The sequence below is a fragment of the Arachis hypogaea genome, chromosome 9, assembly GCF_003086295.3.
Source record: "Arachis hypogaea cultivar Tifrunner chromosome 9, arahy.Tifrunner.gnm2.J5K5, whole genome shotgun sequence".
NCBI classification, from domain to species: Eukaryota; Viridiplantae; Streptophyta; class Magnoliopsida; order Fabales; family Fabaceae; genus Arachis; species Arachis hypogaea.
Window position 1 is genome coordinate 110,738,319 of NC_092044.1, and position 15,357 is coordinate 110,753,675.

At 38.6% G+C, this 15,357-nt stretch overlaps 2 protein-coding genes across 3 annotated transcripts; both read right to left on the reverse strand.

The window, feature by feature from the left end:
* Positions 1 to 425: 425 nt before the first annotated feature.
* LOC112711791 (uncharacterized) lies at positions 426 to 7,455 on the reverse strand. 2 transcript variants are annotated; one of them, XM_025764508.3, is made up of 9 exons: positions 6,942 to 7,455; positions 4,499 to 6,812; positions 4,076 to 4,208; positions 3,882 to 3,970; positions 3,461 to 3,699; positions 3,055 to 3,141; positions 2,664 to 2,763; positions 2,372 to 2,564; positions 426 to 2,279 (listed from the first exon to the last, which is right to left on the reverse strand). In XM_025764508.3, exons 2-9 carry the CDS (start codon positions 6,731 to 6,733, stop codon positions 1,465 to 1,467), a joined length of 3,891 nt encoding a protein of 1,296 aa, XP_025620293.1. In that variant the 5' UTR covers positions 6,734 to 6,812; positions 6,942 to 7,455; the 3' UTR covers positions 426 to 1,464. The 2 variants fall into 2 exon arrangements, with proteins under 2 accessions (XP_025620293.1, XP_072059589.1); XM_072203488.1 differs by having other exon boundaries at positions 4,499 to 7,263.
* Positions 7,456 to 7,516: 61 nt separating this feature from the next.
* On the reverse strand, positions 7,517 to 14,933 carry LOC112711792 (uncharacterized). The gene is made up of 8 exons (XM_025764509.3): positions 11,845 to 14,933; positions 11,375 to 11,504; positions 11,173 to 11,261; positions 10,749 to 10,987; positions 9,889 to 9,975; positions 9,602 to 9,701; positions 9,315 to 9,507; positions 7,517 to 9,210 (listed from the first exon to the last, which is right to left on the reverse strand). The coding sequence occupies exons 1-8, from the start codon at positions 14,074 to 14,076 to the stop codon at positions 8,360 to 8,362; spliced, it is 3,921 nt and encodes a 1,306-aa protein (XP_025620294.1). The 5' UTR covers positions 14,077 to 14,933; the 3' UTR covers positions 7,517 to 8,359.
* Positions 14,934 to 15,357: the final 424 nt, after the last annotated feature.

Consider the following 15,357-nt stretch of genomic DNA (forward strand, 5'->3'; position numbering starts at 1 on the left):
GGTAAAAAAAAAAAAATTTTGACCTTCTAGTCTATGAATATTTAGGTCTCAAAAATTTGAAAATACATTTAAGTGTCTGACCTTCTCAAAATATGGACACATTAATTTCTACTGTTCACTTGAGTTTGTCATATCTAAGATCCGATACAAATGCCTACATGGGAGAGTTTTCAAAATGAAACAAATTTAATCTAGAAAATCAATGTGTCCAAATTTTAAAGAAGTAAAAAACTTACATGTATTTTCAAATTCTCAGAAATTTAAATGTACAAAAAATCATTGATCAATTTGCCATTTTTTTTAAATGCGAATATACTCTTGAAAGTTAAAACCATTATACCAGATCCAAACAAATGAAAAAGAGAAAAAAAAGGAAAAGTCAGAGAATCCTATTTGTGAATCTATCAATAAACATTGTGCGTCCATACCACAAAATTGGCACTTGCAGCTGCAGCATTTTCATTTCAAAATTCCGCCAGCTTTTGAGCAACAAAAATATACATAAAAGCTCTCAAAATGAGGAAGGAGCCACTATCCTAAACGACCATAAAAGTGTTACAACAATATAATTCTACATCAAACATCAACCTTACATTAGTTACAGAAAGAAAAAAGAACAAAAAACAAAACCTTCCCAACCCATCCAAACATCCCCTTTGCTAAGAAACTTCTTAACATCATACAGTCAGAGGATGTTATCTACAGCAACACAGTACACCAAAGGATAAAGTTCGTGTTTTATACGAAAATCCCATTTAAGTCTTCATTTTGAATTGCACAGACCTTTTGAGGAACATATATAGACAAAATTTCTGGATGAGGAACTTGGGCAGACATGGATCAAACAAATGAGCAGAAGGTGCTGCGGATTGGAAAAAGAACTTTTGGTGTCTTGCTTTCAGTAAATGGCCCATCAAAATGTAGACAAGTCAATAAAAAATGCTGCCAACCAAAACCAAAACCTGGTCTAGGTATCTCCAACTGATAATGTCATGTGAGCAAATTGTGAATGCCACACAAAGGTTGAGAAGGAAGACTAATCGACTCCTATGGATTCAGACATCAGATATAAATGTTGTGAATCATAATCATCTACAAAGGATCTGCAGGTGTACAGAGGATCATCGCATATTACAGGTCGGCAACCTCAACCATTTGATTGACACCCCTCTTCAGCCAAAAGCACACATCCTGTGCAAACAGCTCCTTGAAGCATTATGGCAAAAGGATAATTGACATGAGATGAAGTCAACTTGGAACCTTAATTAATTCGTACTTGTTGATACAAGGGATCAATTTATTTTATCTGTCCCTTGAATCAATAGAGAAGCTATTCAGCCTTGAAAACTGATTGCTTACAAGGCATTGAATCTTTTGAAGAAAACCTGTAAGAATAGTGGCATGGGCAGTAGATTCAAAACATCAGCAGCACCAGACTAGATCAATGTTTTAAGCTGGATCAGTTTAAGAACTAGCACCAGATGCCCTAAGGCCAGTTTCATCCACACACATTTCACGTGATGCAACCTCTTTGTCCAAATTCTTTTCTCCCTCCAATACAATTTCATCCATCAAATCAGATTTCACTTGCAAAGAACTCTCATCAGCATGATTGGGAACAGAACCAGAGACATCCACAACTTCATTTTTCTCCTTCGTAATTTTACCCTGAGATAAATTCACTGATTCAAGAACCTCATCACGGGCATCATTCATATCAACCTCTTTAGAAAACAAAGCATTATCTCCCACTTGAGAATCCAACCCTGGATTAACGTCATCAGTGTGCATGTGACATTTCCCATCAGAAACAGGTTGTGCCAGATTTTTCGCAGAATCAGGGTCCGAACATACACTCACCGAATGCAAAGCAGTAAGTTCATGGCAATCTGGAGATGGAGAAACTAATGGAGGACTGCTCAAAGAAGTGTGATTTTGACATTTCACAGAGGGATGCAATTTATTATTACCAGGAAAAGCTGTCACTGCTTTATTGTTTGTTTCTAGCACATCATCCCTGGTACTAGAAGGAGAAACACATTTATTTGAAACAAAATCAGATGATCTATCTGCAGAATGAGACTTGGTGCTGTCAACCAAAATGTGATTATCCTGTTCTTGAGAAGCATCACTAGAGTCGTCGTTTATCTCATTGTCAGGATTTGAATTAGCATGATCACTCCGTTCAGGATCTTCCAGAGCTGAGGAATTCATATCCAACTTACCAGCCATATTAGGCATAGTAACAAATTCATCTCTAGTTTCCATTTTCTCAACACCTGATGGGAAAGATAAGTGAAACATGGGTACCATCAAATAAAAGTAATTAGCTGAAATTAGAGTTCAAAAGAAAATGCAGTGGTTATAATACCATCAAGTTTTCCTTGTTTGGTTAGCACTTTCTCCAACATATCTATACCGGGGAAGACCAACATATTCAATGACCTCATTTCCTGTCTGAGTGATTCCTCAAGATGCATGAAGCCAAAAACTGTTGTCCATGTATGAATCAGTTCAGAGATTGCTGGAATAACCAATTTCTCAACCTTCAGAGAGCAAAGGGCCTTCAAATAGGGAAATAGAGAGGGGAAAAGAAGAATGTAAGTCAAACTTTTGTATAGACATTGGATAAAAGGAAAATCACAGAAATTTTCCATGTTTACCAATTCAATGGCAGAAAAAAGCCTGCGCAACATCCCCTGATGCCTATACATATGGCGAGTTCCAATGAATGGCATCTCTGCTAACTTGGTCCCATGGAACCTAAGACAGCATATTAAATGGCTTATAGTTAGTTCAGCCTCCTTTTTCACAGTAATAAATAAGGACAAACTGAACACTTTTAACCGAAATCACCATAAATATGGAAAAAGTATATGCATGACGTTAGCACAAATGTTAAGGGACTAACATTTTTCCCTTGTATTTTCCTACATTGAACCAACACTAGCCAACTCCCCATTTTTTTTTTCTTTTTTGGTCCCCTAGCATTCCCCACGAGTTAATAAGGATCTAAAGTTTATCCAAATACAAAAGACAGTCTGAAGCATGCACCTGATAGAAGCTGCAGAAATTATTTCATCGCCTTGCTCCAAAATCGCAGTATAAAAGCCAGTGTAATTCAACCGGCTGAAGTTTGACCTACAAGAAATAAGACAGCAAACAAGTCTATTAAGTAAACTGGAAAAGTGAGCATGTTGCAGCAAACAATTATGAACTCAGATAGAGGGTACAAAGCAAGCTATGGTCAATGGTAAAATGGGATATAGAGATTGTAGTGACCAATCCACTTGGTAAAATCATTTTTGTAGATTGACCAACCCCTTCCTATTTGAAGTTTTAGAAACTGTATGAAAATAATTTTTTTCTTAAAGAAAAAATCACGTCAGAAGAATGAAGTGCTCACAAATCAAAACTATATGCATATTATATAAAAAAGAATATGCATATTATTTCTTACCCACTATTATATAAAACATTATGTATTAAATTGACCCCACTTCTCCTATCAATAACTGGCAAAAAGCATTCATTCATCACAGTCAGTGCAACAGCTAACTTGGAGTTCCATTCAACCCTCTGCATAATTCCCCTACTAGATGCCTCTGAGTCGTCTTCTGTTCTATGAATGAGAGACCATGTGAAGCCTCCATCTATTTCATGCCTAGTACCAAGGTATTTCTTCAAGTGCTCAGAAAGCTGTCAAAGCATTAAAAGTATACTTCAGAATCAAGCCATAGTGCTACCTGAGTTATTTCTGTCAGTTTCACTGCTTCTTTGCTGTTAAAACCTAAAATATATAAATTCCTAGAAAGAAGAGTTCTGCGACACTTAAAATGTAAAGTCTTATAAACTGCTGCACGACAAACTGTAAAGGGTACCTCTTTGCAGTCCCTTCCGCAAAAGGAAGGGCTTGACATATCGGAGTTAGTAGGAAGGGTTTTCATCTCCTTAGCACAACATTCATGAACTACAGAATTGTAAACAAGTATATTAAACCTTTAAAAAAATGACAAGAGCACAGAGCATATCAAAAGGAACTTCCAATCCAAACAAAGAAAGAGCAATTGTATACATTTTTTATCGCATAAGTTGCATCTATGTAGGGCATTTAAAGTTGATTCATCTTCTTTGTTTACAGGACCACGGACTACTCCACAAAATTTGCATGTGCAATTTGGACAATGCCATTCACCAGGGGGGAGCATCTGCAACAATTATAGAAGTTGCTCAGAATGGTAAAGAAGCTATCTGTGATGCCAAACTAAGCTATCTGAAGTTTTCTTTTCTTTTCTTTCTTCTTCCTTTTTTTTGGAAGGAACAGGGTTGTAGGGGACATTTTAAGATATATCTTCTTTGGTGGAAGAGTGTCCATGAAATCCAATTATTGGGATCTTTGATGAAGTGGAAGAAGAAGGGGAAAGAAAGAAGGAAAGCATAAACTGTACAGAGAACGATAGATTTGGCAATAAAGAAGAACATTGACATGACATATTACCTGTATATTCAAGCAACTCAGATGAAACGTTGATGGACAACCATCACAACAGATCAAATCCCCTCCATCTCCACATATACCACAAGTATCATCATTTGGATCATTACCATCAATATCTACTGCATGGAAAGCAATTTTCTCAGAATTCTCTTGTTTATTCCATGCATCTATCTGGCACTGTAGAAGAGAATCTCCAGAATCCAAATATATGTTTTGATATGGCTGGCGCAATTTACTTCCTGCATGAAGCCCAAACTTGGAAACAGTGAGTATTTTACTACAGCAACTACAATGAATCCCATCCCTGGTGACCCATCCCTCCTGCATTACACGTTTCCTTCTACGATACTGAACCTTTTGGCTTAACTGTACAGCTCCAGAGTCAACCAACCAGGAAAGCACCGTTCGTTTGCCCATATATGGAACATAGTCATCAGAATCTGAATTTGACCCTATGTTGGAATTACGAACCAATAAAGTGCACCTTCCATGTTTCTTACTTTTCCTCCCATGTAGTTGATGAGGATCATTTCCTAAAAGTGATTTTTCAGTTCCTTCATCTGTGTGAAGGTCAGCTTTCTTGCTTGTAGATCTACAACTGTTAACAGTATTTTCAATCATTTTATTTTTCATTGACTTACGCTCCCGCTTTAAAAAGGAGCTTAATTTCTCTTCATCACTATCACTTTCCATGCCATTCATATCACGCTTGTTGCTTAAAGATCTCTTAATGCGAGGTTCTTTTCCACTATCACTCTCACTATCATCTCTTTCCTTCTTCTGTTTCTTCTTCTTCTTCTTCTTTAATTCTCTCTCCATCTTCTTCTGAGTATTCCTTGTTAACTGACTAAGCACATCATCTGTGATACGAGCAAAAGAAGAGCACTCCCCATTGGGCTTGGCCCCAGGGTCGTCAGCACTCAATTGCTTCTGAAACGCCTCATAGGCCTTGATGATGGACCAATAGGCTGTACCCCCAGGATTAATGTAAACTGCATCAAGATAGTCTCTCTTCCTCCGAGGGCGATAGTCTATGGTCCAACCTGCATTAAGAAGCATCTCCCGTATCTGTTCTCGTAGCTTCTGCTTTTCTGTGCCACTACCACGCCTTATTTTCTCCTTTTTAGTTCCTGCTGTGGTTGGGGTCTTTTCATGCTTAGGAGTCTGTTCATCGTCCGAGGTCCCCCTCTTTAAAGACTTGAAAGCTTTAATGCACTTCACTCCCACATTCAATGATGTGCCACTGTTATCTGAATCCTGGTCATCACCCTTAGTGTCGTTACTTGACAAAGATTTTCTTCTTGCTACCAATTTCTTCTCTGTCCTAGCATGTAAACCTTGTTTCTTAACAGGTTTTTTTTCCAAGCAAGATGAAGGATGGATCAGAACATTCTTCTTGGCAATGCCCTCAGCCCTCAAACTTCGTTGCCCTTCTACATGTTTGCGATTATCAACGTGCTTTGATGGCTTACACATCTTCTTATTAACCATCACCTTTAAAACACCATTTTTCCCTTGAACCCTAATGGATTCATCAGAATTAAACTTCTCCTTCGGCACGGGCTGAGGATGCTGAGCTGCATCCCACTTCTTTAATTTACTATCTCTTGGGTGCAAGTGACTTGCCTTATCACAATGGGAGTTCTTTCTCTTATTAAGGGTGTGTCTGCTTGAACCAGTTTTGAATTCCCTATCAGTGCCACCTCTAGCAGCATGCATTGCTCCCCCAAGCCTTTCCCCTCCAAAGCCGCCCCCATTGCTATCTACATGGCTCCTTCTCATCATGTCTGCATCCATAGCATCGTATTCGTCGAAATCAAACACATCAATCTTGCTAAGTTTCTTTTCCCTCCTCTCTGAACCATTTCCCTCCCCCATCTCATCACCGTTATGACTAATGTCCTCAAACCTCTCCCGCTTCCTTCCAGTTCCACCATCACCAGCCTCGTCCCGCTTAACAGCTGTCAAACCATTGCATACTCGAATGGTCTCAGGACCAAGCCCTCTAGAAGATGGCATCAATAGCTCCTGACTCGATTCCGAATCGCTACTACTTAACTCAACCTTGGGCCTCTTCTTCCCTTTCTTTGATGCATTCAGCTTCCTGGAGCTGAAAGAACTACCAACCCCACCACTCAATCCATCACCTTTCTTCCTAACAACCAAACACCCTGAAGATCTCCTGTTCTTCACCAAAGCCCCAGAAGGGCCATCGGATCTCATGCCCGGTTCCATCCAACCAAGAGAATAAAAGCCCTAAATTCCAAAACGCATCATCCCTCGTAATTCACCGCAAAATCCTAACTGGAGAACCCTAAATCAAAGGAAAAACAGATGCCTCAGCACAGAGCCCCAGATCCGAAGGGAGAAAGCCCTAAACCCGGCCAAAATGGTAGAATTGGAAATTTTTTTGGGGAGGGGGGTGTTTGGGCGAGAGTCTTACCTCGCCGGAAACGAACCGAGAAAAAAGGAAAGCCTTGCCGGATGATGCTAAACGATGACGCAATTCGCCAGATCGATACAAAGACGAGGACAGAAAGATTTTTATTTTTCTAGATTGGGATTTGCACTGCTGCTTTTATGGAAAACAAAAAGGGCAAATACGAAGCTACGTTCTTTACAGTGTTTTTTTTTTTTTCCTTGCATTCGATGTAAGTGGAATATGGGAAATTACCGCTGCTTATGATGGCGCCACGTTAACTGAGTTGCAGTGTTTTGGTCTTTTGGACTTTTATGCTGACGTGACATGCAGTTTGGTTTAGATTGGTTCGGCCGTACAAGCACAGTACTTCTGAGTTCTTATGAGAATTCCAGGAGTACTTCGTACGTACTGCTCCATTTTTTTTTCACATGATATTTTTTTTTGGAGCATAGACAAAATAAATTAATTTTTTTCCACAGATTATCTTTAATTTGCTAACATAAATACATAATAACAATAACAAAACTTCAAATATGATATAATATATGATTAGAAGGCACTGTAAAAAAAAATGAGAGAAGAATGAAATAGAAGTATTACAAGAAAGGACAAAGGAGCTATAATTGTAAACAAGGATAGAAAGTACTACAAGAATAATATTTATTGGAGACGGCATCTAGTGCCATTTCGACATCAAACACCAACTCTACCTCCACCTTAACTTAATTACAGAGGGAAACAGAACAAAACCAACACTTTCCCCACCCCATACAACATCCCTTTACATCAGAGGCAAACAAAGTGCACCGGAAGATAAGGTTCCGGTTTCTATCCGAGAATCTTATTTCAATGCCTTCAATTTTGGTAGGAGGAACTGGGGCAGACAGATCACACGGATGGATAGAAAAGATGCTGATCTTCCAATAACAATTACATAAAAATAAAACATAAAAACTAAGTTTCTTGCCTCCGTCAAAATGTAGACAAGCCAATAAAACAATTCTGCCAATCAAAACCGAAAATTGATCTAACCATCTCCGATTGCTGATGTCATGTGATGAATTGATTTGGCCAAATAGTGAATGGCACACAGCTTGAGAAGAAAGCCAAATCCATATCATGAAGACTCGTATGAATGAAGAGCATCAGCAATATTCTTCTAATGTCAGTAAAAAGGGTCTACTGAATTGTTGCAAGTAAAGGACAGCAACTTGAACCATTTGATTGAGACCCATCCTAAGCAAAAAGGCAAAATGGACCAATTTATACTTCATTTGAATCAATAGAAACTATTCATACTATCCAGATTAAGCCATGACCAAAAAAGCCTTGAGATTGATTGCACACAAGGCGATTGAATCATTGGAAGAAAGCTTGTGAGGAAAGTAGTATGAGCAGAAGAAAATAAATCATCAGCAGGACCGGATTCGGCCATTTTTTTATGCTGGATCAGTCTCAGAACTATCACCAGATGCACTTAGCTCAGTATCATTCATATGCATTTCCCGTGAAGTAAATCCTTTGTCGTAATTTTGTTCATCCTCACGAGCATTTTCATCATTCAAATCATATCTTACTCGCAAAGAACTCTCACCACCTTGATTAAGAATAGAACAAGAGATATCCACGTGTTTATTATTCTCCTCGAGCAAATTCACTGATGGATCAGCTTCAAAAGCCTCATCATGGGCATCATTCATATCAAACTCTCTAAAAGACAAAGCATTACCCCCCACACGCAAATCCAATGCTGGATTGATACCATGCTCCGAGGGATCACAATTCATATCAGTGTATGAGTGACATTTCCTATTAGAAACAGGTTCAACCATATTTTCTGCAGAATCAGGGTCAGAAAAAGCATTCTCGGAACCCAAAGCTGGATTTCCATGGCAATTTGAAGCATCTATTGGAGGAGTACTCATACAATTGTCCTTTTGAAACTTCGCAGAAGGATGCAATTTATCATTACCAGGAGAGGCTGTCACTATTTTATTGTTCGATTCTAGCACATCATCACTGGTACTAGAAGATGAAACGCATTTATCTGAAGCAGAATCAGATAACCTATCCTCAGAATGAGATTTTGACCACACATTCCTGTCAACCAAGATTTTGTTGCTTTGTTCTTGAGAAGCATCACTAGATTCATTGCTTATGTCATTGTCAGGATTTGAACTAGCATCATCGTTTCCATGAGGAGTTTGCAGGGCTGAGGAATTCATGTCCAACCTACTAGCCATACTGGGATTAGTATTAACCTCATCTCTATTTTTAATTCTCTCAAAACCTGTTCGAAAAGAAAAGTCAAACATGTGGATAGTAAAATAAATAATTTGCTGAATGTAGAAAAAGAAAACAAAAAAAGCATTTTCCAAGGTTATAATATAATACCCTCAAGTTTTCCTTGCTCCACTAGCAGCTTCTGCAACATATCTATACCAGGGAAGACCAACATACTCAATGACCTCATTTCTTGTCTGAGTGATTTCTCAAGATGCGTGAAGCCAAAAACTGTTGTCCATGTATGAATGAGTTCAGAAATCGCTGGAATAACCAGTTTCTCAACCTTCAAAGAGCAAAGAACCTTCCAACAGGAAAGTAGAGAGGTAAAGAGAAGAATGTAAGACAATTTTATATAGATATTGAAAGTAAGTCACATAGTAAACATCAAGTTTTACCAATTCAATTGCACAAAAGAGCCGGCGGCACATCCCCTGATTCCTATACATATGGCGAGTTCCAATGAATGGCATCTCAGCTAACTTGGTCCCACGGAACCTAAGACAGTACAAGAAATAGCCCACGGGTAACTTCAGTCTGATTATTTTTTTCGCAGTAATGAATAAGAAAACTCAACATATTAACCCCTAGACTATATATAAAAAAAGGAAAAGTATTCAATGTACGAGTATAAGGCTCTGTAAAGTTTCATAGATAATGAAAGGCAGGGTCTGAAGCATAATACCTGATTGATGCGGCGGAAATCATTTCATCCCCTCGCTCCAAAATAGCAGTATAAAAACCAGTATAATTCAACCGACTGAAGTTTGACCTACAACAGAAAAGAAGGCAGAAACTCTCTTTAGGCTAAGAAGTATGCATGTTGCAAGAAAGAAATCATACAAACTATGCCATGGAATATAAACAAAATTAATGGAAATCTGTAACACAGTGAAGAAATGTTTACACAAATACAATGTTATCCCTTAAAGTGTGTCACGATGACTGTCTTGAGCACAGATTGAAGGTTGCGATTGCAGTAGCATGTCCCAGCTATCTAGGTTTCAGCATAAGACATATTTCACTGGCCCTGGCAATAGGTTACACCCTATCAAAAGCCAACATTGTACTGCTGATACTGTATTCCATGCCCTATTAAGCAGTATCTAATTCACCATACATTTGCTTTAAAGAAGGCTTATGTTCAAGGCTTCTGCATTCTCGGCTTAAAGCCATTCCAAGTGGGCTTGTCTTTCTTATTCAGAGATTTGCTCATCTTTCTACGCCTTGACAACATCTTATCCTCCCACTTTCTGTTCTTTCTAACGATTTATTTTATCATGAGAAAACTAATTCTAACAGAACAGAGTGTAAATCATTTCCTACTGTTTGTACTGCGGCAAGAGTTAATATTTAAAGTTCAGCAACGGATGGTATATTTAAGCAATTCTGAAATTTTGTGAAACAATATGCATCTGGTAAAACCATTTTATGTATCTATCAATCCTCTTTCTAACTAATTAAATTTGCAACCAAGTAACTCAGATATGGAAAAGAAGGAAAAAGGAAGCACTAGGTGCATTCCTGATGCTCACTAGTTCTTACCCAGTATTATATAAAACATTATGTAGTATATTGATCCCACTCCTCCTATCAACAACTGGTAAAAAGCATTCATCCATCACAGCGAGTGCAACAGCTAGCTTGGAATTGCATTCCACCCTCTGGCTAATCCCCCTATTAGCTGCATCTGAGTCTTCATCTGTTCTACGAATGAGAGACCAAGTGAGGCCTGCATCTAATTCATGCTTGGTACCAAGGTATTTTTTCAAATGCTCAAAGAGCTGCAAAAGGATAAACATAAACCTCAGAATCAAGTCTCAGTGCTACCTGAATAATTTCTATTGTGCTGCTGCTTCCTTTTTCAAGTTTTGATGTAAGAATTTAAAAAACATATTTCCTAGAAAGAAGGGCCCTGCAACTCATAAAATGTACTTATAAACTACTGCACAAGAAACTGTAAAGGTACCTCTTTGCAGCCCTTTCCGCAAAAGGAAGGCCCTGAGAAATCAGAGTTAGTAGGAAGGGTGTCCATCTCCTTTGTACAACGTTCATGAACTACGAATTCAGAAACACATATACTAAACCAATTAAAAAAAGAAGTGCCAAAAGCACATCATAGCATATTGAAAGAAACTATAAAACTAAACAAACAAATAGAAATTACATACATTTTTTCTCGCATAAGTTGCAAATATGCAGCGCATTTATAGTTAATTCATCTTTGTTCACAGGTCCACTGACAACTCCACAAAATTTGCAGGTGCAATTTGGACAATGCCATTCACCAGGGGGAAGCATCTGCAACAAATATACGGGTTCCTCAGAATGGGAACAATTTTCCAGGATAAACTTATTATGCAGCCAAATTAAGCTACCAATAGAACCACTATCAATAAAAAAAAATACAGTTGTTTCATCTTTTATCAATTATAAATAAAACTTTCATCCAAACATTTGAGAAAGAATGATGATCCCAACAATGAGATCACACTGTCTCTCTTCCACTAAAACCATGATTCACACAATATATTTTAAAATTCCCTACTGCTCCCACTGAGAGACAGAGAGACTTGTACAATCAGAATTTAAAGAATCAGGCCATCACAAATGGCAAATAGCTGGATAAATGTATGTATACCTGAATGTCTAAGCAACTCAGATGAAATGTTGATGGACAACTATCACAACAGATCAAATCCCCTCCATCTCCACATATACCACAAGTATCATCATTTGGATCATTACCATCAATATCTACTGAATGGAAACTGATTTTCTCAGACTTCTCTTGTCTACTCCATGCATCAATCTGGCACTGTAGAAGAGAATCTCCAGAGTCTAAATAAATGTTTTGATATGGCTGGCGCAATTTACTTCCTGCATGAAGCTCAAACTTTGAAACTGTGAGGATTTTACTACAGCAGCCACAATGAATGCCATCTCTTGTGATCCATCCCTCCAGCATCACTCGCTTCTTTCTACGATACTGAACCTTTTGGCTTAACTGTACAGCCCCTGAGTCAACCAACCAGGAAAGCACTGTTCTTTTCCCAGTATATGGAACAAAGTCATCAGATTCTGAACCTGAACCTATGTTAGAATTACGAATTAACAAAGTGCATCTTCCGTCTTTTCTACTTTTCCTCCCATGTAAGACATGGGGATTGTTTCCTGGAAATGATTTCTCAGTCCCATCATTCGGTTGAGAGACAACGTTCTGGCTTTTAGAGCTACCACTGTTGACAGCATTTTCAATCATTTTAGTTTTCATTGACTTACTTCCTTGCTTTAAAAAGGAGCTTAGTTTCTCTGGATTGATTTCACTATTCGTGCCATTCATGTCATGCTTGATGCTGGAAGATATTTTAAATTGACGCTCTTTTTCACTGTCACTCTCAATATTATCTCTTTCCTTCTTCTTCTTCTTTAACTCTTTCTCCATCTTCTTCCGAGTTTTCCTTGTCAACTGACTAAGCACATCATCTGCAATAGGAGCAAAAGAAGAGCTCTCCCCTTTGAGCTTGGCCCCAGGGTCGTCATCATTCAATTGCTTCTGAAGTGCCTCATAGGCCTTGATGATAGACCAATAGGCCGTACCAGCGGGATTGATGTAAACTGCATCAAGATAGTCTCTATTCCTCCGAGGGCGATAGTCTATGGTCCAACCTGAATTAAGAAGCATCTCCCGGATTTTTTCTCGAAGCTTCTGCTTTTCTGTGCCACTACCACGCCTTATTTTTCCTTCTTTAATTGCTGTAGTTTGGAGTTTTTCATGCTTAGGAATCTGTTCATCTTCAGATGCTACTCTCTTTGAAGACTTGGGAGCTTCACTGCCTTTTACGCCTACATTCAATGAAGTGTCACTGTTATCTGAATCCTGCTCATCACCCTTACTGTCCTTACTCGATGATTTTCTTGTTGCTAACAGTTTCTTCTCTGGCCTAACATTTAAATCTTGTTTCTCAATAGGTTTTGCTTCCAAGTAAGATGAAGGGTGTATCAGAACATTCTTCTTGGCAATCCCCTCTGCCCTCATACTTTGTCTGCTTTCTACAGGTTTGCGATTATCATAGTGTTCCAGTGGCCCACCCATCTTATCCTTCTTAACCATCACCTTCAAAACCCCATTTTTCCCCTGAATCCTGATAGTTTCTCCACAGTTAAACTTTTCCCTCAGCAATGGCAGAGGGCGCTGAGCTGCATCCCTGTTCATCTTGAACCTATTATGGTCAACATTATCTCCTCGGTATGAGCCAGTTGCCCTGCTGTGGTAGGAGTTTTTCCTCTTATCAATGGTGTGTCTGCTTGACCCAGATTCAAACTCCCTATCAATGCCAGTTCTAGCAGTATGCATTGCCCCAGCAAACCTTCCTCCTCCTAAACCACCCCCATTATTTTCAAAGTGCCTCCTTCTCATAATGTCCACGTCCATAGCATCATCATATTGATCAGAACCAAACGCATCAATCTTACTGCGCTTCCTTTCCATCCTCTCCAACCCATCCTCCTCAGATAAATCATCCCCATTACGCCTAATCTGCTCAAACCTGTCCCTCTTCCTGACAATTTCACTGCCACCAGCCACGCCTCGCTCGAATGCGTTCAAACCATTGCATACTCGAATGGTTTCAGGACCAAGCCTTCTAGCAGGCGGCATCGGTAGATCACCACTTGATCCCGAATCTCTACTCAGCTCAACTTTGGGCCTCTTCTTCACTTTCTTCGATTCATACATCTTCCTGGAGCTCGAAGAGCTGCCAACCCCACCACTCAGCCCATCACCTTTCTTCCTAACAATCAAACATCCTGAAGAACTCCTGTTCTTCACAAAAACCCCAGGAGGGCCACCGGATCTCATGCCCGGTTCCATCAAACCAAGCGGAAAATATACGAATTAAGCAAAACAAAAAAAAGGCTTAAATCCCCCAAAATATCATCCTCAATAATTCACCACAAAATCTTAAAGGGAAAACCCTAAATCAAAGTCACCAGCAATCCCTCAGCACACAGTAGCAGATCTGAATCGTAACCAATCAAAATGCAACCAAGCCTCCCACACGCCAGAAAGAAAACCCCAAACCCTACCAAAATGGAAAAAAAAAAAGAAAACAAAAATGCGAGTTCTCTTTTTTTTTTGTTGGGGAGGCGAGGCGCCGAGAATCTTACCTCGGCAGAAAATTGAACCGAGAAAATAAACCTCGCTCGGTGACGCCGATCAGCAGCGTAATTCAAGAACAATGCGACCCACAGAGAAGGAAAGATGGGAAAAAACCCAATAGAGAATTTCAGGTGCGGATTTGCAGTGTGATCGCTCTTCTGTAAAAAAAAAGTTTGGCAATTACCGAACTACGCTGCTCTCTCTCTATCTATCTATCTCTGTCTCTCTCTCCTTCCTCCTTTTTCTTTACAGTGGTTTTGTTTTTCTCTTTTATTTTACGTTTCTTTTTCTTTCTTTGCATTCGGTGGAATTGAAATTTGGAAAATAAACAGAAAATACGCGCAGTACGTAGAATTCTATTTTCCCCTCCAATTTTCCAAGTTTGCTTCAGTGGTTACTGGCGCTGTTGACGCTCTTGATGGCACCACGTCATGTAGACCCTGCATGTTGGACTTTTTGCGTGACGTGGCATGATCGGAGCGGTCCTGATATGGAGTTGGAGGCAGTTATTACACGAACAGTTTGGCCGATGGGAAATCCGATGCTGGGTACTATGATGATGAATTTTCAAAGAAGGAAGAAAAGGAAATAAAATAAAATTATTTCAAATTATTTTTTTACCAAAAATTCACTTACAATTATTTTTATATAAATTTAATAATTAATAATTATTAAATAATTTAATAAATTTAATTAATTTATTATTTAATAATTTTTAATTATTAATTTTATGTAAAAATGACTACATATGCATTTTTATTATCTTTTAATATTAATAAAGTCTGATTGTAAAATGAATCATAAATAATTAAATGAAAAATTTTGGTGTGTTTAAATTTAGCTAATTCATCCACACAATCATTCGTTTTTCTACATACATGAACATGATAGTGCATTACACTCATTTGTTAGCAAAGTTTGGATCACCGCTACAAATAAACAAGTTGCATAAGAGTCATGCAAAATGATTTTAGCAAAAATTTAAGATTATTC

Excerpts from the sequence above, each read along its gene's own strand:
- LOC112711791 (XM_025764508.3), bottom strand. The coding sequence starts at position 6,733 with ATGGAACCGGGCATGAGATCCGATGGCCCTTCTGGGGCTTTGGTGAAG. Across the intron at positions 3,700-3,881 it reads GCGGAAGGGACTGCAAAGAG|CTTTCTGAGCACTTGAAGAA; the intron begins GTACCCTTTACA and ends ATGCTTTGACAG. Across the intron at positions 2,764-3,054 it reads ATTTCTGCAGCTTCTATCAG|GTTCCATGGGACCAAGTTAG; the intron begins GTGCATGCTTCA and ends ATGCTGTCTTAG.
- LOC112711792 (XM_025764509.3), bottom strand. The coding sequence starts at position 14,076 with ATGGAACCGGGCATGAGATCCGGTGGCCCTCCTGGGGTTTTTGTGAAG. Across the intron at positions 9,976-10,748 it reads AATGTTTTATATAATACTGG|GTCAAACTTCAGTCGGTTGA; the intron begins GTAAGAACTAGT and ends TTTCTGTTGTAG. Across the intron at positions 9,702-9,888 it reads ATTTCCGCCGCATCAATCAG|GTTCCGTGGGACCAAGTTAG; the intron begins GTATTATGCTTC and ends GTACTGTCTTAG.